Below are 26,130 nucleotides of genomic sequence, written 5' to 3' on the forward strand. Positions count from 1 at the left end.
TTGTCTGGTAGGATAAACAGCTCTCTTAAAAGCAAGTTACTCTTATTTGATGTCTGCAAACTGCAAAGCAGGTGCAGCATTAACATAGTAATTGTTCAGAGACCGGAACTTTGTAACTATGGAGACATTACTTCACAGTGTTCTAACAGGCAGTGTTGGCCAGATGTAAAAGTTGTAATCATAAAGGTAGCTTTGCTGGCTTACTGCGCTGCCTCTTGAGTTGCTTCCAGTGAGTGCTACACACCTCATCTTGATTTGTTTAATATTTTTAGCCAATATCAGTATTGGCTATATCAGTGCTTACATATTCATATTAGAATCCTGGTTCTGGCCCCAGCTTGGTTAAGAAATCATGAAGTCTGGCAGGTGCTTTAAGGTAGTTAGATTAACAAGTGAGGTCACTCAAAAAAGAAAATCTGCCTTGAAACTCAGCTCTATTCACTGACTAATGTCATGATTTGTTTTCCCAGAAAAGAAAAGAGACTTCTCTTCCAGCCAAGATGAAAGACACACAAGCCACTCAGGAAATTTCGGCGGTCCTGCAGAGTGAAGTCCATGAGCAGGAAGATAAAATGGAAAATCAAGCACAGTAAGAAAGGCACAAATGAGTTTTAGAAGTTGAGGTTGGAGTATTTGACCTCTTTGTTTCAAAACAGCTTATAAAAAGTTAGAACTAGAATCAAGTCTACAAATTTCCTAAAATTAGTTAATGATAACATACAATTTCCCCAACCACCGTTTTATAAGGTATAGTCTTTGAGTAATGTAAAAATTCACCTAGACAGATCTCCATCATATCAGACCTGGTTGAGATTCCAAAGCTCATATCTAGCATGTTAATTGTTTCTTTAAGGTAATTGGCAGACAGTTTCTTTAAAACTACTTTATTAACCTGGGGACAGAGAACTGCTAGAGAATTTTGGTTTGGGAAATGTCCGTGAGGATGTTAAATAAAAGCTACAACTCTTTTTTTACTACTAATGTAAATCATTCTATCAAATAAAGCATTAGCATTTGTTTTCCAATGTTTTCTAGAAAATGATCTCTAATATTGAATATACACAGTTTAAGGCTAATGTTACTTTAGATCTAGATGCCCTGTGTTTACTGATCAGTTCAAGTCTATTTTTTTTTTTTTTTTTTTTTTTGCGGTACACGGGCCTCTCACTGTTGTGGCCTCTCCCGTTGCGGAGCACAGGCTCCGGACGCGCAGGTTCAGCAGCCATGGCTCACGGGCCCAGCCGCTCCACGGCATGTGGGATCTTCCTGGACCGGGGCATGAACCCGTGTCCCCTGCATTGGCAGGCGGACTCTCAACCACTGCGCCACCAGGGAAGCTCTCAAGTCTATTTTTTTAAAGTGTTTTTATTAGTTATCTGTTTTACACATATTAGTGTATATATGTCAATCCCAGTCTCCCAATTCATCTCACCACCATCACAATCCCCACCCCCCGCTTTCCCCCCTGGGTGTCCATGCATTTGTTCTCTACATCTGTGTTTCTATTTCTGCCTTGCAAACCAGTTCATCTGTACCATTTTTCTAGATTCCACATATATGCGTTAATATACAATATTTGTTTTTCTCTTTCTGACTTACTTCACTCTATATGACAGTCTCTAGGTCCAACCACGTCTCTACAAATGACTGAATTTCATTCCTTTTTATGGCTGAGTAATATTCTATTGTATATGTGTGCCACATCTTTATCCATTCATCTGTCGATGGGCATTTAGGTTGTTTCCATGACCTAGCTATTGTAAATAGCTGTGCATTGAACATTGGGGTGTCTTTTTGAATTATGGTTTTCTCTGGGTATATGCCCAGTAGTGGGATTGCTGGGTTGTATGGTAATTATAATTTTAGTTTTTTAAGGAACCTCCATACTGTTCTCCATAGTGGCTGTATCAGTTTACATTCCTACCAACAGTGCAAGAGTGTTCCCTTTTCTCCACATCCTCTCCAGCATTTGTTGTTTGTAGATTTTCTGGTGATACCCATTCTAACCAGTGTGAGGTGATACCTCATTGTAGTTCTGACTTGCATTTCTCTAATAATTAGTGATGTTGAGCAGCTTTTCATGTGCCTATTGGCCATCTGTATATCTTCTTTGGAGAAATGTCTATTTAGGCCTTCTGCCCATTTTTTGACTGGGTTGTTTGTTGTTTTTAATATTGGGTTCCATGAGCTATTTATATATTTTGGAGATTAATCCTCTGTCTGTTGATACGTTTGCAAATATTTTCTCCCACTCTGAGGGTTGGCTTTTCATCTTGTTTATAGTTTCCTTTGCTGTCCAAACGCTTTTAAGTTTCATTAGGTCCCATTTGTTTATTTTTGTTTTCATTTCCATTACTCTAGGAGGTGGGTCAAAAAAGATGTTGGTGTGATTTATGTCAAAGAGTGTTCTTCCTATGTTGTCCTCTAAGAGTTTTATAGTGTCTGATCTTACATTTAGGTCTTTAAGCCATTTGGAGTTTGTTTTGTGTATGGTGTTAGGGAGTGTTATAACTGCATTCTTTTACATGTAACTGTCCAGTTTTCCCAGCAGCACTTATTGAAGAGACCATCTTTTCTCCATTGTATATCCTTGCCTCTTTGTCATAGATTAGTTGACCATAGGTGTGTGGGTTTATCTCTGGGTTTTCTACCCTGTTCTATTGATCTCTATTTGTGTTTTTCTGCCAGTACCATATTGTCTTGATTACTGTAGTTTTGTAGTATAGTCTGAAGTCAGGGAGACTGATACTTCCAGCTCCATTTTTTTTTCTCAAGATTGCTTTAGCTATACGGGGTCTTTTGTGTCTAGAAGATGTTTTGTTCTAGTTCTGTAAAAAATGCCAGTGGTAATTTGATAGGGAGTGCATTGACTCTGAAGATTGCTTTGGGTAGTATAGTCATTTTCACTATATTGATCCTTCCAATCCACGAACATGGTATATCTCCATATGTTTGTGTAATCTTTGGTTTTATCATCAGTGTCTTATAATTTTCTGAGAACAGGTCTTTTACTGCCTTAGGTAGGTTTATTCCTAGGTATCTTATTCTTTTTGTAGCAATGGTGAATGGGATTGTTTCCTTAATTTCTCTTTCTGATCTTTCGTTGTTAGTGTATAGGAATGCAAGATATTTCTGTGCATTAATTTTGTATCCTGCAACTTTACCAAATTCATTGATTAGCTCTAGTAGTTTTCTGGTGGCATCTTTAGGATACTATGTATATAGTATCATGTCATCTGCAAACAGTGACAGTTTTACTTCTTCTTTTCCAGTTTGTATTCTTTTTATTTCCTTTTCCTCTCTGATTTCCATGGCTAGGACTTCCAAAACTATGTTGAATAATAGTGGCAAGAGGGGATGCCCTTGTGTTGTTCCTGATCTTAGAGAAAATGCTTTCAGTTTTTCACCATTGAGAATGATGTTTGCTGTGGGTTTGTCATAAATAGCCTTTATTATATTGAGGTAGGTTCCCTCTATGCAAACTTTCTGGAGAGTTTTTATCATAAATCGGTGTTGAATTTTGTCAAAAGCTTATTCTGCATCTATGGAGATGATCATATGGTTTTTATTCTTCTATTTGTTAATATGGTGTATCACATTGATTCATCTGAGTATATTGAAGGATCCTTGCCTCCCTTGGATAAATCCCACTTGACCATGGTGTATGATCCTGTTCATGTGTCATTGGACTCTGTTTGCTACTATTTTGCTGAGGATTTTTGCATCTATATTCATCAGTGATATTGGTCTGTAATTTTCTTTTTTGTAGTATATTTGTCTGGTTTCGGTATCAGAGTGATGGTGGCCTTGTAGAATGAGTTTGGGAGTGTTGCTTCTTCTGCAAATTTTGGAAGAGTTTGAGAAGCATTGGTGTTAGCTCTTCTCTAAATGTTTGACAGAATTCACCTGTGAAGCTTTCTGGTACTGGACTTTGGTTTGTTGGAAGATTTTTAATCACAGTTTCAATTTCATTACTTGTGATTTGTCTGTTCATATTTTTTATTTCTTCCTGGTTCAGTCTTGGAAAGTTATACCTTTCTAAGAATTTGTCCGTTTCTTCCAGGTTGTCCATTTTATTGGCATAGAGTTGCTTGTCATAGTCTCTTATGATATTTTGTATTTCTGTGGTGTCTGTTGTAACTTCTTATAATTTCTAATTTTATTGGTTTCAGTCCTATCCCTCTGTTTCTTGATGAGTCTGGCTAAAGTTTTATCAATCTTGTTTATCTTCTCAGAGAACCAGCTTTTAGTTTTATTGATCTTTGCTATTGTTTTCTTTGTTTCTATTTCACTTATTTCTGCTCTGATCTTTATGATTTCTTTCCTTCTACTAACTTTGAGTTTTGTTTGTTCTTCTTTCTCTAGTTCCTTTAGGTGTAAGTTCAGATTGTTTATTTGAGATGTTTCTTGTTTCTTGAGGTAGGCTTTTATTGCTATAAACTTCCCTGTTAGAACTGCTTTTGCTGCATCCCACAGGTTTTGTTTTTTTTTTTTTTTTTTTTTTTTTTTTGCGGTACGCGGGCCTCTCACTGTTGTGGCCTCTCCCGTTGCAGAGCACAGGCTCAGCGGCCATGGCTCACAGGCCCAGCCGCTCTGTGGCACGTGGGATCCTCCCAAACCGGGGAACGAACCTGCGTCCCCTACATCGGCAGGCGGACTCCCAACCACTGAGCCACCAGGGAAGCCCTTTCCCATAGGTTTTGGATCATCGTGTTTTCGTTGTCATTTGTCTCTAGGTATTTTTTGATTTCCTCTTTGATTTCTTCAGTGATCTCTTGGTTATTTAGTAATGTATTGTTTAGCCTCCATGTGTTTGTGTTTTTTATGTTTTTTCCCTGTAATTGATTTCTAATCTCATAGCGTTTTGGTTGGAAAAGATGCTTGATATGATATCAATTTTCTTAAATTTACCAAGGCCTGATTTGTGACCCAAGATGTGATTTATCCTGGAGAATGTTCCATGTGCACTTGAGAAGAAAGTGTCATCTGCTGTTTTTGGATGGAATGTCCTATAAATATCAATTAAATCTATCTGGTTTATTGTGTCATTTACAGCTTGTGTTTCCTTATTAAGTTTCTGTTTGGATGATCTGTCCACTGGTGTAATGAGGTGTTAAAGTCCCCCACTATTATTGTGTTACTGTCAATTTCTTCTTTTATAGCTGGTAGAGTTTGCCTTATGTACTAGGGTGCTCCTATGTTGGGTGCATATATATTTATAACTTTTATATCTACTTCTTCGATTGATCCCTTGATCATTATGTGTGTCCTTCCTTGTCTCTTGTAACATTCTTTATTTTAAAGTCTATTTTATCTGATACAAGTATTGCTACTCCAGCTTTCTTTTGATTTCCATTTGCATGGAATATCTTTATCCATCCCCTCAATTTCAGTCTGTATGTGTCCCTAGGTCTGAAGTGGGTCTCTTGTAGACAGCATATAGATGGGTCTTGGTTTTGTATCCATTCAGCAAGCCTATGTCTTCTGGTTGGAACATTTAATCCATTCATATTTAAGGTAATTATTGCTATGTATGTTCCTATTCCCATTTTCTTAATTGTTTTGGGTTTCTTTTTGTAGGTCCTTTTCTTCTCTTGTGTTTCCCACTTAGAGAAGTTCCTTTAGCATTTGTTGTAGAGCTGGTTTGGTGGTGCTGAATTCTCTTAGCTTTTGCTTGTTTGTAAAGCTTTTGATTTCTCTATTGAGTCTGAATTGAGATCCTCGCCAGGTATAGTAATCTTGGTTGTAAGTTCTTCCCTTTCATCACCTTAAATATATCATGCCACTCCCTTCTGGCTTGCAGAGTTTCTGCTGATAAATCACCTATTAACCTTATGGGTGTTCCCTTGTATGTTATTTGTCATTTTTCCCTTGTTGCTTTTAATAATTTTTCTTTGTCTTTAATTTTTGTCAGTTTGATTACTATGTGTCTCAGCATGTTTCTCCTTGGCTTTATCCTGCCTCAGACTCTCTGTGCTTCCTGGACTTGGGTGGTTATTTCTTTTCCCATGTTAGGGAAGTTTTCGACTATAATCTCTTCAAGTGTCTTCTTGGGTCCTTTCTCTCTCTCTTCTCTTTCTGGGACCCCTATAATGTGAATTTTGGTGCATTTAATGTTGTCCCAGAGGTCTCTTACGCTGTCTTCATTTCTTTTCATTCTTTTTTCTTTATTCTGTTCCTCAGCAGTGAATTCCACCATTCTATCCTCCAGGTCACTTATCCATTTTTCTGCCTCAGTTATTCTGCTATTGTTTACTTCTAGTGTATTTTTCATTTCAGTTATTGTATTGTTCATCTCTCTTTGTTCTTTAATTCTTCTAGGTCTTTGTTAAACATTTCTTGCATCTTCTCGATCTTTGCCTCCATTCTTTTCTGAGGTCCTGGATCTTCTTCACTATCATTATTCTGAATTGTTTTTCTGGCAGGTTGCCTATCTCCACTTCCTTTAGCTGTTTTTCTGGGGTTTTATCTTGTTCCTTCATCTGGTCCATAGCCCTCTGCCTTTTCATCTTGTCTATCTTTCTGTGAATGTGGTTTTTGTTCCACAGGCTGCAGAACTGTAGTTCTTATTGCTTCTGCTGTCTGCCCTCTGGTGGATGAGGCTATCTAAGAGGCTTGTGCAAGTTTCCTCATGGGAAGGACTGGTGGTGGGTAGAGCTGGGTGTTGCTGTGGTAGGCAGAGCTCAGTAAAATTTTAATCCCCTTGTCTGCTGATGGGTAGGGCTGTTGGTTCGCTTCCTGTTGGTTGTTTGGCCTGAGGCGACCCAGCACTGGAGCCGACCCAGGCTCTTTGTTGGGGCTAATGGTGGACTCTGGGAGGGCTCATGCCAAGGAGTACTTCCCAGAACTTCTGCTGCCAGTGTCCTTGTCCCCATGGTGAGCCACAGCCAACCCCTGCCTCTGCAGTACACCCTCCAACACTAGCAGGTTGGTCTGCTTCAGTCTCCTATGGGGTCACCTCTCCTTCTCCCTGGGTCCTGATGTGCACACTACTTTGTGTGTGTCCTCCAAGAGTGGAGTCTCTGTTTCCCACAGTCCTGTCCAAGTCCTGCAATCAAATCCCACTCGCCTTCAATGTCTGATTCTCTGGGAATTCCTCCTCCCATTGCCAGACCCCCAGGTTGGGAAGCCTGACTTGGTGCTCAGAACCTTCACTCCAGTGGATGGACTCCGGTGGTGTAAGTGTCCTCCAGTCTGTGAGTCACCCACCCAGTGGTTATGGATTTTGATTTTATTGTGATTACAGCCCTCCTACTGTCTCACTGAGGCTTCTCCTTTGTCTTTGGATGTGGGGTGTCTTTTTTGGTGAGTTCCACTGTCTTCCTGTCGATGATTTTTCAGCAGTTAGTTATGATTCCAGTGCTCTCGCAAGAGGGAGTGAGCTCATGTCCTTCTACTCTGCCATCTTGAACCAATCTCCCTCAAGTCTATTTTTTAAATATTTGTTCTTAGAGGTCATCTGAGAAATAACTGTTGTCAGTATTACCAATGCAGCGTTGAAATAACATTGAAATGCTGGAATTGAACTTTTATAACTGCCTCTGGTTTAGTGCTAATCAATTACAGAGGGAGCAAAATACCAAGTAAGGGCTTGGAAAATTCCACATGGGAAAGGGAAACCTCACTAAGCACTAGGAAGAAAATCTCTCATCTTCCAAAAGGAGTCTAATAGGTGGGTGAGTGCAGGGCTCAGACAATGGGCTACATCACGCTTATCTCTTCCTGAAATGTTTCAGCTCTTCCAACGGTGTGTGCTGCCATTAGAAATTTCTTATTCGACTATAAAAACAAGAATCCCCTGTGGCCCTAAACTGAAGTTCTTTGATCACAACATTTGCAAAGGCTTATTGGGAATCTTTTGTGGAATTAAATTTATTTGGAAATGCTATTGTTTTACCAGTGGAAGAAAAAAATTCAGAGCTTATAAAATGAACATGCTGAAAAGATGTAGCCAGTTGTCTGTAATGAAACCCAGATGTAAGGAACTTTGAAAGAGAAAGGTCCTTTTCCTGCTTATTCTAGACAGTATCAGGGAAAAATTATGTCATATGATCTGTATCAGTTTAGACAGAGATGAAATATTTGTCATTTGACAATAGACCTCTGTAGTCTCCTTTTCGTTACCACCACAGTCATTCTCAAGAGCATATCTTCATGGGTTAGAGGTTTTTGACAGAGATGAGTGGTTGGGTAGTCAGTAGAATGGCACGTGCTCAAGCTTGATAAGCTCTGGGCTAATAATAATGCCGTTTCCAAAGCCAATGCCATTTAATTATTTTTTAAAATTGCCTGAGATATCTGTGCCTTGTGAGAGGCACACTTAGAGAATTCTGATTTTGAATACAGAGCTCTCCAGATATAATATTTCTGATGAAGGAACTTACAAATTATAGAACAAAACGATTGTGAATACCTCCTGGTAAACAAAGAGATTGAGAGTAACATCAGCAAGATGGCAGATTAGGAAGCTTCAGGCCCTTGTTCCGTTATGGAAAGATTTGGAAAAACAAAAACAAAGAACAGAAGACTGGCTAAAATAACATTATAGGAACTCTGGAAAACAAAGAGATCAAAATAGAGACAGTGCTTGGAGGCAAAACACTTAGTTCCTGACTTATAGTGGATAGACGTTTGGACCCCAGGAAGGCAGGGCTTGGGCTGGCCAAGTGTCTGGTTTTTCAGAGAGCTAAAGGGTTGGACCCCAGGACTTTGTTCACAATTCAAGCATTAAACACACACACATTCACACACACATGGAGTGCTTTGAAGTTACTGAGAAGAGCCTCAGTGTGACTCATAAAATGCAGTTGTCATAAGCCTTTTCATGAGCTACTCCGTGAGAATATTGTTTTACTTGTAAAATAAGTGTACTGTAGTTTAGGGATTTTGTTTAAATGATTGCACACTATACTTTTACATTTATAAAAAAGAAAGAAAGGAAAATCTTTATTCATATAGTAGGATTTACTTACAAAAATAATACTTGGAAAGTAAGTCTTTCTTCTCCCTCTTTTGTGCTAGTCCCTTCAGCATTCAGACATACACATACACAGATACACACAAACATACACATGTGAGCTGTATTTATAGTTATTAATTTGTAAAGTGCATTCGAAAGCACACATTAACTCTAGAATCTTTATAAATACAGGAAAATTAGTTAAGCAGCAGGAGAAATTAAAGGAAAAAGTATAGTAAACCATTACATATTAAACAGGAATGATAATCATGGTTTTCATGTTAATGGAAAGGGGAAATATAATAAGTGATAAAAGTGGGTTATAAATGGTTTATAGAGTCTCAGTTTTGAGTGAAAAAAATGCATTAGGGCTTCCCTGGTGGCGCAGTGGTTGAGAGTCCGCCTGCCGATGCAGGGGACACGGGTTCGTGCCCCGGTCCGGGAAGATCCCACATGCCGCGGAGCGGCTGGGCCCGTGAGCCATGGCCGCTGAGCCTGTGTGTCCGGAGCCTGTGCTCTGCAACGGGAGAGGCCACAGCAAGGAGAGGCCCACGTACCGCAAAAAAAAAAAAAAAAAAACAATGCATTAAAAGGCCTGGAAGGAAAAAATACTGAATCACTATGTTGTACACCTGAAATTAATATAATATTGTAAATCACTATATTTCAATTAAAAAAATTTAATAAAATATAAAAAGCATGGCAGGAAATGGTAAAAGTTTTAGTTGGTGGAATATAGTAATTTTTATTTTCTTCTTTCAGCATTTACACTTTTGAAAAACTATCTGAAGTAGGAGTTTATTGATTTTTAAATAGAAAAGAGAAAGCATGACCTGACACTAAAGGGTTTTATTTAGATTGTTAAAACTAGAAATATAAGACGTTCTTGCGCTTGTGTTAGATGCATAATATCTTTGAAAAGCAAAACCCTGAGTAATAATGATAATTAATGCTTCTTGTGCTCACAGTCTATCATTTTGACTTTCTCACTGTTTATAATACTAATTTTTGTACACAGAATTGAAGACACATGTGACAATCTCCCAGAGACACAGCGATCTTTAGTACATTTTTTTCCAACGTCAACGGATTCAGATACCACTACACTGCCATGTTCATGGTCATTATCCAATGAAATACCTCTCAGTTACTATCTGTCCAGCCCTCAGGTTAGTGGAGTAACTTTTTCAACAACTGGACCAAAGCCTCTTAAACCTGCTCTAGTGAGCCATTCCCAATCAGAAGACAGCTTGGGTAAGCAAAACATGTACCAAGTTTTTTAGACTACTTTTAAAGCATATAGTTCAATAGTCTTTATGTGCCTAGAAGCCAGAATGATGTTTTATTATTTGTCTCCAATAATACTAATTTATTAATGTCATATGCAGAATAACTTGACTCTGCCCATCATTGATTCTAGCACTGGAGTCATATTCAAGTCACGTAAACATATGTGGCCAAGTACATCATCTCTGTGATTAAAATATCTTGAGTTATCATAATAATTCATGGGTTGACCACTTAGATGCTCTAGAATTGCTAAATGATTAAAAATTCTAATGTATAGCATTAATTGCTCTTCCTCTGAATGCTACCAGAAAGATTAACAATGTCTTATGTATGTTATGCTTTAGGAGACTATGGCTTAAGTAAGGAAAGACGGGTAGATAAGAGAAAGAAGAAACATAAAGTAGGTAATAAAATGGTGGAGAGAAAAGGGAAAAACAATGAAGAATTTGGAGAAGAGGAAAATGAAAACAGCAGTAAAGTTTTGACAGTTGCCAACAATGCACTCAGCAGTGCTCACACTATGAGGTGTATGTTCCTCACCATGTTTAGGGAACTCTGAGGGTATATTATCAAGGTTTACTGAAAAGAGCACTGCCCTTGGAAACAGAGGACCTAGGTTCAAACCCCCTTTCTAGTCCCAATAACATGGGACATTAAGTAAGGTATTTAGCATCTCTGAGTCCCATTTTCCACACCTACAAAATGGGGATTAAAATATCAACTTCACAGGGCTATCCTAAGAATTAAATGAGATATTTATGAAAATCACCTAGCACATAGTAAGTGTGCTCAATAAAATTAGTTGTGAATCCGAATGTATCTCTAAGTACCTTCTCATAGAATGGGCTAGATTTGGGGTCTGTATTACCAGTCAACTAACAGGTTTCAAAATTGTTAACACGAATACACCCATGACTACCTGATGTCTTCATTTTCCTCTACCATTCTGTGGACATTTACAGCCTTGCTCCTTCCTATCTACATTTCATTTTGTTCCTGGTATTTTCCTAAGCCTTTGACACAGTGTTATGTAGGATTTTGATCTACTGCCATTATTGTCATATTCCCTGTGCTTCATTGTTTGTATGCTTAAGATACATTTTTTGAAGAAGCCTCCTAAATTCACAATGACCTTTAGCAATGACCAAAATGTATATGCTTAAAAGTGAAAATACACATTTTATATCTAAGGAGGTAATATTTCTCATCCTTTGGCACTGTATCATCACGGTATATGTTCTATATTTGAGTTGAACTGTGAAAGCTCCTAGTATTTGGGGGGGGGGTAACAAATATACTGGTTTCACCTTGCAAGATGAGAGTTGTGCTGGGATGAAGTCTTCTTCAGTTACTGTAGGTTCTGACTCTGTAGATAGATGGCTGAGTCTACCAAGACTTGTTGCATTTGGTTCATTTCATTTCTAGATGAGATAATAACTGGAACTAAAATCAATGTGTCTTCTTTCCTTTTAGAATACAAAGATTTTCATCCCTCAGGATGAGCTATTAAGGATGCTATATATTCTCTTCCCCCAAAGGAATTTAAAGATTAAGGAAATACTCACTTGAATGGGAATGAACTAACTTAATTCCAAATATTTCTTCTAAACAAAATACTCTGAGGAATCCTCTTTAGGAACTATATGTTTATTTTTTTCCACTTTTCACATTGCTTTGGCTTTGTTAAAGACATAAGAAGATAAAGCACACTCTAGATTGTCTTAATCCTTTGATGATTTTGGATTCAGGGTCACATTGACCAAAGTCCCTGTGCTACAATAATAGCTATCATTTATTGAGTACCTGCTAAATGCCAGATACTGTGCTAGACACTTACCTATATTATCTTCAATTCTCACATCGCCTCACACAAAGTAGTATTATCCTTATTTTATTTTCAGGAAAACTGAGAATTGGAAGGTTTAAATCATTTGGCTTAGTAAGTGACAGAGCTGGGGTACAGATGTGTCTAAATCCAAGACACATTGCTCTATCTATTTCATCATGATGCCTGTCTGTACTGTTACTCTCTCTTTGCAGATACATAATTAGATTTATCCAGCATGATTCTTTCTATGCAAAGTCTTGAAACTTATTTTGTATTTGAATCTTACTACTGAGAATTTTAAAAGAGTAAGAGGTTACAAGAATCTGATTAAGCATTATTTTATCTTTTTAATAAAGTATTTTAGTTAATTAGAGGAAATTTAAGTCTTTACCTGGCCAAATACAAACCATTGGTAGGAAAGGACTCATTTGAGACTTTAATTTATGAGTAGCAATTTGGGGAGAAAAGCTAATACAAAATAGAATAAAGTTGTACTTACATATAATGTACCAAATTTGAGAGACTCAAATGTTTTACCTACTCAAAAACTTATGATGCTCGTAGTACTACTTAATCAGCTAAATTGTAATTATGCTGATGATACAATTGATAGTTTAAGATAGCTGCAATAATCTCTAGGAATTGAGTGTCACTAAAAATAATCACTTACTGGTGATTTTATAGACTGGTTTAAAGCTTCGAACTATCCTCACTTAGTTTGACTGTGACAGTAAAATGTATAAAGAATATCATTTTGTAGAAGCAAAGAATAAAGATAGTAGCTTTGGTTTCTTTTAATCTTTTATTTACTTCTCTCTGTATTGTTTCCTTCTTTGGTTTCTTCGAAAGGACTCAACAACTTCAAACTTCCAAAGAAACACACTATGCCGGTGCTTGCTTCTCAGCCAGCTGTGGTTGGGGAAGGGGAGGATTATTTCCTGTCTTTGTTTGGTGATTCAGAGAAACTTGTCGTGCACTCATTCCACACCAAGAAAACGTGGAAGCACTTTTCTATGATTCTTGAAGAAGTGGGCCAATCTAGATCCAGGTAAATACTCTATTTGAATTATTTAATATCTTCTATTGGGGTAGGAGTAATAAATTAGTAGGAAATAAAAGTTCTAAACTGTTGTTAGATCCATGATCTCCTCTAAGACCCTAAGCAATCCATTAAAATATAACTGTTTCATATTCTGGGCAGTTAAAAGGAATCAATATAACTTTCTAGGGAACCAAACAAGGAAAGTTAATTCTTCAAAGCACTACATAAGGCTTACCAATAAAGTTAACTCAATTATTCAAGATAATTTTCATTATTGGCAAATCAATCAGATGGATTTAGAAGCCTTTTTTATCTGTCTTGAGTTCAAGACAGAAGGAAAAAGATGGACTTACAACTTACTGATCCATTTTTATGGTTACTAGTATCTGTAGAAAAAAAGAATTGATCAGGAAGAAAGTTGATATTAGAACTAAAATACAAGCTGACGCATCTATGCATTTACTTAACCCTGCTTTTCTTGTTGCACAAACAACAGATTAAATTGTGAATTTTTAGTAATAAACACACATTTAAAAAAATTTTTATTGAAGTATAGTTGATTTGCAATGTCATGTTAATTTCAGGTATACGGCAGAGTGACTCAGTTATACATATATATACATTCTTTTTCATATTCTTTCCATTATGATTTATCACAGGATACTGAATATAGTTCCCTGTGCTATACAGTACAACCTTGTTGTTTATCCATCCTATGTATACTAGTTTGCATCTGCTAATCCCAAACTCCCAATCCTTCCCTCCCCCACCCCTCCTCCCCCTTGGCAACCAAAAGTCTGTTCTCTATGTCTGTGAGTTTGTTTATGTTTCATAGATATGTTCATTTGTGTCATACTTTAGATTCCACATATAAGTGATACCATATGGTATTTGTCTTTCTCTTTCTGACTTATTTCACTTAGTATGATCATCTCTCAGTCCATCCATGTTGCTGCATATGGCATTATTTCATTCTTTTTTTATGGCTGATGTATAGATAGATAGATAGATAGATACCCCACATCTTCTATATCCATTCATCTGTCAATGGACATTTAGGTTGTTTCCATGTCTTGGCTATTGTAAATAGTGCTGCTGTGAACATTGGGGTGCATGTTTCTCTTTGAATTATAGTTTTGTCTGGATATATGCCCAGGAGTGGGATTGCTGGATCATATGGCAACTCTGTTTTTATTTTTTTGAGGTATCTCCATACTGTTTTCCATAATGGCTGCACCAATTTACATTCCCACCAACAGTGTGTGAGGGTTCCCTTTTCTTCACACCCTCTCCAACATTTATTATTTGTAGACTTTTTAGTTATGGCCATTCTGACCGGTGTGAGGTGGTACCTCACAGTTTTGATTTGCATTTCTCTAATAATTAGTGATGATGAGCATCTTTTCGTGTGCCTTTTGGCATCTATATGTCTTCTTTGGACAAATGTATATTTACGTCTTCTGCCCATTAGTGATAAGCATATGTTGATAGAGGGTGTTTGAGGACTAAAAGAAGTTGTTAGCCAAAGTTAAGGGTCAAACATAAAGGAAACCTTTTCCCCCTTATGTCAGATTTCCTAAAATCAACCACTTTTGCCACTTAATTGTAGTGAATACCCAAGTGTTCTCTCAACCATCTAAAAGCACTTCATCAAATTATTCATACAGTACTTACCATGTTAAAAATGATGACTTATTTTCAGCAAAACTTCAAAAAAAAACTTATGAATATGGTTTTAAGAAACTTTACTCAAGCAGATCATGAAGACCTTCAGGTAAGGATCAAGAGAGAAGCAAGTAAAGTAATAAGGCATTCAGAGGATAGCTTTCTTCCCAGCAGAGATGGTCTGGGAAGATTTTGTGAAGGAGTTATCATGGAAAACATCTTGGAAAGATAAGTACATTTTGGATATGCAAATTTGGAGTCTCTGAGAATATTCTAGACCATTGGTTTTCAACTCTACCCACAAAATTGAATCACCTGGGGATTGTCCTGACTCTACACCAGACTCTTTGAATCAAAATTTCTAGTGGAGTTGGGCATCGTATTTTGGTTTTTGTTTTAAATGCCATGGTAATTCTAATGCACAGCCAGGGCTGAACAAAGGAGCAGCATAAACAAAATGAAGGAGGCAGAAAAGCTAAGATCAGATATGAGTATAAGCATGGCTGTACTGAGCAGTGCATGAAGAGGTATAACAGGGTTGTAGGCGTCAGGGTTGGAGACAGATCACAGTGAGCATTGAATACCAGACTATGTAGACTTCACTATGGGCAATGGGAAGCAATGGGAAAGTTTCAAACAAAGGATTGACAGGATTCTGATTCAGAATATTTGATCTGTGGCAATGAATATATGAATGAATGCTGGATTTTGTCAAATGCCTTTTATACATCTGTTGAGATGATCATATGATTTTTTATTTCTTAAATGTTAAAGTAACCCCGCACTCTTAGAATAAACCTCCCTTGGTCAGAATGTTTATCTTTTTCATATATTGTTGAATTCAATTGGCTAAAAATTTTTGCATCTATGTTTGTGAAGAATACTGGCCTGTAGTTTTCTTTACCTGTTAATGTCTTTGTCTGCCCTGGTATCAGGGTAATACTCAACTCATTAAATGAGTTGGGATATATTCCCTCCTCCTTTACTTTCTAGAAGAGTTTGTGTAGAAGTAATATTATTTTTTCCTTAAATATTTTATAGAATTCATCAGTGAAGCCATCTGGGCCTGGAGTTATTTTGTGAGAAGGTTTTTACCTACAGATTTTACTTCTTTAAAATAGATGTCAAGATAGTCCGGTTACCTATTTCTTCTTGAGTGAACTTGAGTAGTTTGTGTCTTTCAAGGAATTTGTCCATTTCATCTAAGTTGTCAGATTTATTGTTGTAAAATTATACATAATATTCCATTATCCTTTTAGTATCTATAGAATCTGTAGTGATGTCACATTTCTTATTGCTGATAATGGCCATATGTATCTTCTATCTTTTTCCTGATAAATCTTGCTCAAGAGTTATCAATTTTGTTGAGCTTCAAAGAATCAGTGTTTCATTTAATTGATTTTCTCTAATTTTTTTGCTTTGGTTTTCTATTCATAGATTTCCATTCTGATCTGTATTCCCTTTCTTCTGCCTACTTCAGGTTTCATTTTTTTTTTTTCTAGTTTCTCTAGGTGGAAGTTGAGATCATTGATTTGAAAACATTTTCTCTTCTAATACAAGCATTTAGCACTGTAAAATTTCCCCTAACTACAGCTTTTAGTGGAATCCCACAAATTTTGATGTGTTTTTTTTGTTTTTTTTTTTTTTTTTGGTACATGGGCCTCTCACTGTTGTGGCCTCTCCCGTTGTGGAGCACAGGCTCCGGACGCGCAGGCTCAGCGGCCATGGCTCACAGGCCCAGCCACTCCGCGGCATGCGGGATCCTCCCGGACCGGGGCACGAACCCGCGTCCCCTGCACTGACAGGCGGACTCCCAACCACTGCGCCACCAGGGAAGCCCTTTTGATGTGTTTTATTTTCATTTTCATTCACTTCAAAATAACTTTTTTTAAAAATTTAAGTAGAGTTGATTTACAATATTTTGTTAGTTTCAGGTGTGTAGCATAGTGATTCATTTTTAATTATATTCCATTATAGATTATTACAAGATAGTGAATTCCTTGTGTTATACAGTAAATTTTTGTTGCTTATGTATTTTAGGTGTAGTAGTCTGTATCTGTTAATCCCATACTCCTAATTTGTCCCTCCCCTGCCCTCCCTCTCCCCTTGATAACCATAAGTTTGTTTTCTATATCTGTGAGTCTCTTTCTGTTTTATATATAGATTCATTTGTATTATTTTTTAGATCCCACATGTGATATATTATTTGTCTTTCTCTGACTTACTTCACTAAGTATAAAATTCTCTTGGTCCATCCATGTTGCTGCCAATGGCAATATTTCATTCATTTTTATGCCTGAGTAATATTCCATTGTGTGTGTGTATATATATATATATATATATATATATATATATATACCACATCTTCATTATCCACTCCTCTGTTGATGGACACTTGGGTTGTTTCCATCCCTTGGCTATTGTAAATAGTACTACTATGAACATTGGGGTGCATGTATCTTTTCAAATTTGAGTTTCCACATTTTCCAGATATATGCCCAGGAGTGGGATTGCTGGATCATATGGTAGCTCTAATTTTAGTTTTGAAGGAACCTCTGTACTGTCTTCCATAGTGGCTGCACCAATTTACATTCCCACCAACAGCAGGAGGGTTTTATTTTCTCCACACCCTCTCCATCATTTATTATTTGTAGACTTTTTAATGATAGCCATTCTGACAGGTGTGAGGTGATTCCCCATTGTGGTTTTGATTTGCATTTCTCTAATAATTAGCAATGTTGAGCATCTTTTCATGTGTCTTCTTTGGAAAAATGTCTGTTTAGGTCTTCGCCCATTTTTGGATGTAGTTTTTTGTTTCTTCACTATTGAGTTGTATGAGCTGCTTATACATTTTGGATATTAACCCCCTGTTGGTTGCATCATTTGCAATTGTTTTCCCCCATTCCATAGGTTGTCTTTTCATTTTGTTGATGGTTTCCTTTGCTGTGTAAAAGCTTTTAAGTTTGGTTATGTCCCATTTGTTTACTTTTGCTTTTATTTCTTTTGCCTTGGGCGACTGATCTAAGAAAATATTGCTACAACCCATGTTAAATTATGTTCTGCCTATGTTCTCTTCTAGGAGTTATATGGTGTCATGTCTTACATTTAGGTCTTTAAACAATTTTGACTTTACTTTTGCATATGGTGTGAGGAAATGTTCTAATTTCATTGATTTACATCCAGCTTTAGCTGTCCAGCTTTCCCAACACCACTTGTTGAAGAGATGGTCATTTCTCCATTGTATATTCTTATTTCCTTTGTCGTACATTAATTGATAATAGGTGTGTGGGTTTATTTCTGGGCTCTCTATCTTGTTGCATTGATCCATAAGTCTGTTTTTGTGCCAATACCACAGTTTTGATTACTGCAGGTTTGTAGTACAGTCCAAAGTGTGGAAGAGTTACACTTCCAGCTTTTGTTCTTTTTCCTCAGTATTGCTTTGGCAATTCTGGGTTTTTTGTGATTCCATATAAATTTTAGGATATTTGCTCTGGTTCTGAAAAAAATGTCACGGTATTTTGATAGCGATTGCATTAAATCTGTAAATTGCTTTGGGTACTATGGCCATTTTAATATTAATTCTTCCAATCCAAAAACATGATATATCTTTCCATTTCTTTGAATCATCTGCACTTTCCTTTGTCACTGTGTTATAGTTTTCAGCATATAGGTCTTTTACCTCCTTGGTTAAGTTTATTCCTAAGTATTTTATTCTTTTTGATGAGATTTGAAATAAGATTTTTAAATTTCTCTGTTACTTTATTATTAGTGTATAAAAATGCAAGAAATTTCTGTTTATTAATCTTGTATCCTGCTACCTTGCTGAATTCATTTATTAGTTCTAATAGTTTTTGTGTGGAGACTCCATATAGAGTATAATGTCCTCTGCAATACTGACAGTTTTACCTTCTTCCCTTTCAGTTTTTCTTGTCTGATTGCTGTGGTGTTGAACATCACTTGAAGAGGTGTTTTTATGTGGGAACATCCCTGTGTAGACTTTGTGTGTCCAGCATTTTTGGTGTGAGGACTGCTTTTGATATGGACATTTGCCACGTCTTTCCTAAAGGTGTGCTGGCCATTATCCCCTTGATAGGGGTGTGGTTGCTGTTGTAGTGTGTAGAGCCTGTGTAGGTTGTGAGGCTGGACTTACTCTCTGCTCCATGGCTGTTGCTGCCCTGTCAGGAGCAGGGTCTACTTTCCAGTTGTTGGAGCAGAAGCCCTGAGGATCAGGTTCAATCAGACTCTGTTGCCCTTGAGTGCACACCCTGCCCCAAAGGAGGTGATTGCTGAAGCAATGAGGTCTGTGCAGTCACAGAGGACCTATGCACCGCTTGTGTAGGTGTCCATGGTTCTGATCAGAAGCAGCACCAAGGTCACTTACCTTTCTTTGTTGTGTTTGTCCTAAATCTAGTGCAAAGCTGTGATGTGAAGTAGGCTGGGGCTGGGGGTTGAGGTATTGTGGCTGCAGGAATCGAGGTGGTTCAGCTGCTGCCTGAGATCTGGGCTGCCTCTGTGGCAGTCTTCTTCCAGGACCCAGATCTAGTGCTAAGCTCACTGGGAGAGCTGCTGTGTACTCCTGAGTGTGCTGACAGTGGCCACCGCTGCTCCACCCAGAACACACTCCAGGCTCTCCTTGCTATCTCTGCATAGCTAGATTGAGTCCTCTCCCAGGGACAGTCTGCCCAAGATTCAGCACTTAGCTGTGGCATCAATATAGTTTCTAGTTTCCATTTTTATTTCTTCTTTGATCCTTGAGTAATAAGAAGTCTATTATTTAGCTCCCAAATATTTTACAGATTTTTCCAGTTCTGATGATTTTCCAGATATCTTTTGTTACTGATTTCTAATTCAGTTTCATAGTGGTCAAAGAACATAATTTATATGACTTGAGTCCTTTTAAATGTATTGAGACTTGCTTTATAGCAGGTATTGTCAGTCCTGGTAAATGTTTTGGTAAATATATTTATTGTTGAGTGGAGTGTTTTGTAAATATTGATCAGGTCAAACTGATTGATGGTGTTAAGTCTATTGTCTTTTTTGTTGATTTTATGTCCATCAATTATTGAAAAAGGGGTGTTAAAATTTCCAACTATAATTGTGGATTCACTGATTTCTTCTTGCAGTTCTATCAGTTTTAGTTTCATGTATTTTGAAGCCCTGGTTTTAGGTGTATAAACATTTAGGATTGTTATATCTTCTTCCAGTATAGAATTGATGTCTATATCATTATGAAATAAACTTCTTTATCCATGGCATTATTCTTTGCTCAGAAATCTGCTATGTCTAATATCAACATAGGCATTCCAGCTTTCTTTTACTGGTGTTAGCATGGTATATCTTTTTTTAATCCTTTTACTTTTAGCCTATTTGTGTCTTTATATTTAATATTATGTTTTGTATCGACAGGTAGCATGCAGTAGGCTTGCTCTTTCATCTTCTGACAATCTCTGTCTTTTAATTTGGGCATTTAAACAATTTAGATTTAAAGTAATTTTTAATATGGTTGATTAATTCTATTATCTTGTTATTCATTTTCTATTTGTCCCAACTGTTCTGTTCTCTTTTTCTTCTTTTTCTGTCTTCTTTGAAATTAATCATTATTTATATTCCATTTTATCTCCATTCATTGTTGGCTGATTAGCTATAACTCTTTTATTTTAGGGGTTCCTTCCAGGTTTATAGGATACATCTTGAGCCTATTACAGACTACCCTCATGTTATATTTTACCACTTCACAAATAGTATAAGAGCCTTAGAATACTATAATTTCATTTCTCTTTTCCCAGCCATTGTGCTTCTGCTGTCACGTATTTTACTTCTACATATGGTGTAAATCCCATACTCCATAGTTATTTTGGCTTAAATAATCAATTTTTAAAAGAAATTTAAATAAGAAAAATATTATATATTTACCCTTATGTATTTTCACTGCTTTTCTTTGCTTTTTAGTTCTTTTTGTTTATTTGTTTTATTTTTTGATCTATAAATTATATTTCCATCCATTTAAATTATGCTTCCTTTAACGTTTTTTGTAGTATGGATCTGCTTATAACCATTTCTTCTTTCACTTTTTTTAGACAGTTTTATTGAGATATCATTGACATAATTGCATATATTTAAGGCATACAACTTTTTTTATCTTTTGGGTGTTTTTATTGAGATATAATTGATAAATAACATTGTGTAACTTACATAATGATGATTTGATACTCATATGTATTGTGAAATGATTACCATAATAAAATTAGTTAACACATCCTTCACATAATTACCTTATTTTTTTTTTCTGGTGAGAACATTTAAGATCCACTGTCTACTGTCTTAACAATTTTCAAGTATATAATACCATATTTTTAACTATAGTCACCATGCTGTTCATAAGATTCCCAGAACTTATTCATCTTATAACTGGAAGTTTTTATCCTTTGACCAATATTTCCCCCATTTCCCCTACCTTCTATCCCCTGACAAACACTGTTCTAATTTCTGTTTATATGAATTCAGCTTTTTAAAATTCCACATATAAGTGAGACCATACAGTATTTGTCTTTCTCTGTCTGATTTATTTCACTTAGCATAATGTGCTCAACATCCATCCATGTTGTCACAAATGGCAGGTCGTCCTTCATTTTATGGCTGAATAATACTCCATTTTATATATATATATATATATGTGTGTGTGTCTGTGTGTGTATATATATATATATATATACAGCTGACTCTTGAACAACACAGTTATGAACTGCATGGGTTCACTTATAGGTGGATTTTTTTCAATTAATACTCCAGTACTACATGATCTGTGTTTGGCTGAATCTGTGGATGTGGAATCATGGATATGGAGGGCTAACTATAAAGTTATATGCTGATTTTCCACTGTGTGGGTGGTCAGCATCCCTAACCCCTGCACTGTTCAATAATCAACTGTATTTATAAAATAAATACCACATTCACTTTATCCATTCACCTGTCAATGGACACTTTGTTTCTGTATCTTGGCTATTGTGAATAATGCTGCAATGAACATGGTGGTGCAGATAACTCAACAAATGGTAATTTTATTTCCTTCAAATACCTGTAAGTGGGATTGCTGGATCATATGGTAGTTCTATTTTTAATTTTTTGAAGAGCCTCCGCACTGTTTTCCATAGCACTGCATCAATTTACATTCCCACCAACAGTGCACAGGGTTCCCTTTTCTCTATATCTTCGCCAATACTTATTGTTGTCTCTTTGATAACAGCTGTTCTTACAGGTGTGAGGTGATATCTCATTGTGGTTTTGATTGCGTTTCCCTGTGATTAGTGATGTTAAGCCCCTTTTTATGTACCTGTTGGCCATTCACATATCTTCTTTGGGAAAATGTCTATTCAGGTCCTTTCCCATTTTTTATTTGCATTATTTGATATTTTGCTATTGAGTTGTGTGAGTTCCTTATATATTTTAGATATTAACCCCTTATCAAATATATGATTTGCAAATATTTTTTCCCATTTTGTAGGTTGCCTTTTCATTTTGTTGATTGTTTCCTTTGCTGTGCAGGAGCTTTTTAAATTGAGGTAATCCCATTTTTCTATATTTGCTTTTCTCACCTGTGCTTTTGGTGTGTTAGCTAAGAAATTATTGTCAAGATGAATGTCAAGAAGGTTTTCCCCCATATTTTCTTATAGGAGTTTTATGGTTTTGAGTCTTGCCTTTAATAAGTCTTTAACCCGCTTTGAGTTGATTTTTGTGTATGGTGTGTGATAGAGGTCCAATTTCATTTTTTGCATGTGGATATCCACTTTTCCAGCATTTATTAAAGAGACTATCCTTTCCCCATCTTGGCACTCCTGTTGAAGAGCAGTAGACCATAAATGTGTGGGTTTGTTTCTGGGTTCTCTATTCTGTTCCATTGGTCTATATGTCTTTTTTAATGCTGGTACCACACTGTTTTAGTTACTTTAGCTTTATAATATAATTTGAAGTCAGGAAGTGTCATACTTCCAGCTTTGTTCTTGCTCAGGAATGCTTTGGCTATTTGGGGTCTTTTGTAGTTTCACATAAATTTTAGGATTTTTTTTTTTTACAGCTTCTGTTTAAAAATGCCATTGGGATTTTGATGGGGATTGCACTGAATCTCTAAATCACTTTGACTGGTATGAACATTTTGACATTACTTCTTCCAATCCATGAACATGGAATGTCTTTCCATTTATTTGTGTCTTTTTAAATTTCCTTCACCAGTGTTTTGTAGTTTTCAGTGTATAAATCTTTCATTTTTTTGGTTAAGTTATTGCCTAAGTATTTTGTTCTTTTGTTGCTAATGTAAATGGGATCGTTTTCTTAATTTCCCTTTTGGTTAGTTCATTGTTAGTGTACAGAAATGCCACTGATTTTTGTATGTTGATTTTCGCATCCTACAATTTACTGAATTTGTTTTGTGGTGTTCTTAGGGTTTTTTACCTGTATGATCATGTCATCTGCAAACAGAGATAATTCACTTATTCCCTTCTAATTTGGCACCTTCTGTTTCTTTTTCTTTCCTGATTGCTCTGGGTAGGACTTCCAGTACTAAGATGAATAGCAGTGGTGAGAATAGGCATCCTTGCCTTGTTGTGGATCTTAGAGGAAGTTTTTCCTCATTGATTGTGTTAGCTGTGGGCTTTTCATATACGTCCTTTATTGTGCTGAGGTATGTTCCTTCTTTACCTATTTTTTGAGAGTTTTTATAGTGAAAAGATGTTGAATTTTGTCAAATGCTTTTTCTGAATCTGATTAAAAAGTGTGATCATGTGGTCTTTGTCTTTCCTTGTGTTAATGGCAACTATAAACACAGGTGCCAATTTTCATAGATAATGTTAGATAGATGCATATTGGAAGAACTGAAATGCTAAAGATAAGTTTAATAAACTTTAGAGTAGCAAAAATCTAAAGTAAGATAGGTAAAGTAGCATGGAGCTATCAAGTAGACTCCAACAACTAGAGAAATCAGAGCTTAAATAATGAAAAATTGTCATTTTTAAAGAAGTGATATAGCCATTTGTCTTTTCAATCTCTATAAATCAAGACCATGCAAAGGCTACTGACAGAATGATTGGTACATCACTCTACACTCTCAGCCAGTCACAACTTAGAGGTTTCAAGTCATTTTCCTACTAAGGAAAAATGGGAAGGCTTACAGGGAAGAAAAAAAAGATGACTACAGAAGGTTGTGTGATAGCAGATTAACAGCCCTGGCTCAGTGAATTTCCATGTATTATTGTGAGATATTTTCCTGTAACTTTTGGCCTTATATCAAAAGGAAGGCAAATGAAGTGGCTAGCCCTGATATGAACAATGGTATTTTTTCTTTCAGACAAGCTAATTTATTCTACTTATATGCATAAAATAAAAAATTTAACATGAATGAATAAACGTTTCACTTGAATAATGAAATGTTTTTGAAAAGCAACTGTACATATCCAATTACATATATGATAACAAAGAGATAACTGAGCTATTCTAGAGTCTTATCTGGTTAAAAGAAAAACTCAAACTACTGCTCATCTTCCCAGGCAGAAAAAGCAAGTCTCAAAAACAAAAGGGAATTCTGTCAAAAAATAAAAACATCCCACAGAGAATTCAGTAACACTAGAATGAAGATGACATAGAGAAATTCTAGGGCTATTAAATAAGAGTAAAAATGTTATATCTACAATTTAGTAAGAACCATAACAGTAATGTAAAAGAAAGGAACAGGGATATACATTGCTCAAGAGTGAACCTCTCTACAAAACAGCCAACCTCATACAATGTAGTATGGGTATAAAGTGAGACCACTGAAGGCAGTTTGGTAGTGTAGATCAAGGTTTCATAGATTGGGACTTACCTGGTGGCACAGTGGTTAAGACTCCACACTCCCAATGCAGGGGACCCCAGTTCGATCCCTGGCCAGGGAACTAGATCCCACATGCATGCTGCAACTAAGAGTTCTCATGCCACAACTAAGGAGCCATGTGCCATAACTAAGGAGCCAGTGAGCTGCAACTAAGGAGCCCATGAACCACAACTAAGGAGCCTGCTTGCCACAACTAAGATCCAGCACAACCAAATAAATAAATAAATACATAAATATTTCATAGATTTTACATCTTATATTCTTACAAGTCCTCTTCTAGGAGAGGAAACTCAAAGTGATAACTTGACATTTGGAGCCACTTTTCTCCTCAAAACAGTTGTCAATTTGAAAGCAGCAGCTAAGAGGCTGAGAAGTTATTCAGAGATTTTGGCAGTCTCACGGGACTGGGTGAATAAAAATTGGCTTGATTCAGGGCCTGTCAAGAAGGAGGGTCACTGATAAACACCCCAGGCTTTCAGTTGTAACTTCAAAGGTACACACAGTATTAAGGCTATCTTCAAAATAAACCAGCCTAATTGGGGCCAAAGCCTAGTGTCAAATTATTTCACACCCTGATTGGATTAAAGTGGTTTCCCCCCAATGTAGATGGCTGCCAGAAGTTAAAGTAAATCCTCTCTGGATCAAGAAAAAATTAGACATAGCTTTAAATTACCTCTGCAATGTTTAATCTATCATACTAGGCACTAAGTCAAAAATAACAAGGCATACAAACAATAAAAGTTGACCCAAAACTAAGATTAAAAATGGACAATAAAAACAGGCCTAGGTGATCCAGATATTATGGTTATCTGACAGGGATTTTTAAATAACCTTGACTAAAATAGTCAAGGAATTAAATGACAAGAAAAATTTTTAGCATAGAACTGGAAACTAAAAATAAAAGAATCAGTAGGAAATTCTAGAAAAAAAAATCCAAAATTACTATTTCAAAAGTAGATGAGTTTAACAATATATTTGATGCAACAGAAGAGAGAATTATTGAACCGGAACATTCTCAGAAGAAAACATCCAGGCTGAATTACAGAGAGCAAAGAGATTAGAAAAAACAAGCGTAAGGAAAAATTAGGGCAAGATTTTTAAAAATCTAAATGCTTGTAATTGAAGTCACTAAGGAGAGTAGAGAAGGACTGAGGTAGAACAGTATTGGTGGAAATACTGGCAGAGAATTTTCCCAGAAATGAAATACATCAAGCCACAGGTACAAACAACACTACCAACTCCCAGCAAGAGAAAACATAGGGGTAAAAAAAAAACAAACAAAACCTTAGGTACAATGTAGAAAAACTTCTAAAACAGAAGTAAGGAAAATCTTAGTCAGCCAGAGAAAAAGGACACTTACCTTCAAAGGAACAACAAAAAGATTGGTAGCTGGTTTATCAACAGAAAAATAGAAAACAGAAAACTCTGGAATAAATCTCTGGTGAGGGCACCGAGACCAAAACTGCAAGCAATATTTTTAGCACTGT

The 26,130-nt window shown here is 36.4% G+C and overlaps 1 protein-coding gene across 1 annotated transcript in view; it reads left to right on the top strand.

The window, feature by feature from the left end:
- Positions 1 to 500: 500 nt before the first annotated feature.
- LMNTD1 (lamin tail domain containing 1) overlaps positions 501 to 26,130 on the top strand; it is a 34,832-nt gene continuing 9,202 nt past the window's right edge. The window contains exons 1-3 of the mRNA XM_032646967.1: positions 501 to 589; positions 9,978 to 10,213; positions 12,927 to 13,125. Coding sequence (XP_032502858.1) covers positions 501 to 589; positions 9,978 to 10,213; positions 12,927 to 13,125 — 524 coding nt within the window. The remainder of the gene's footprint in view (positions 590 to 9,977; positions 10,214 to 12,926; positions 13,126 to 26,130) is intronic.

This window comes from Phocoena sinus, chromosome 10 (genome assembly GCF_008692025.1).
Source record: "Phocoena sinus isolate mPhoSin1 chromosome 10, mPhoSin1.pri, whole genome shotgun sequence".
Lineage (NCBI taxonomy): Eukaryota > Metazoa > Chordata > Mammalia > Artiodactyla > Phocoenidae > Phocoena > Phocoena sinus.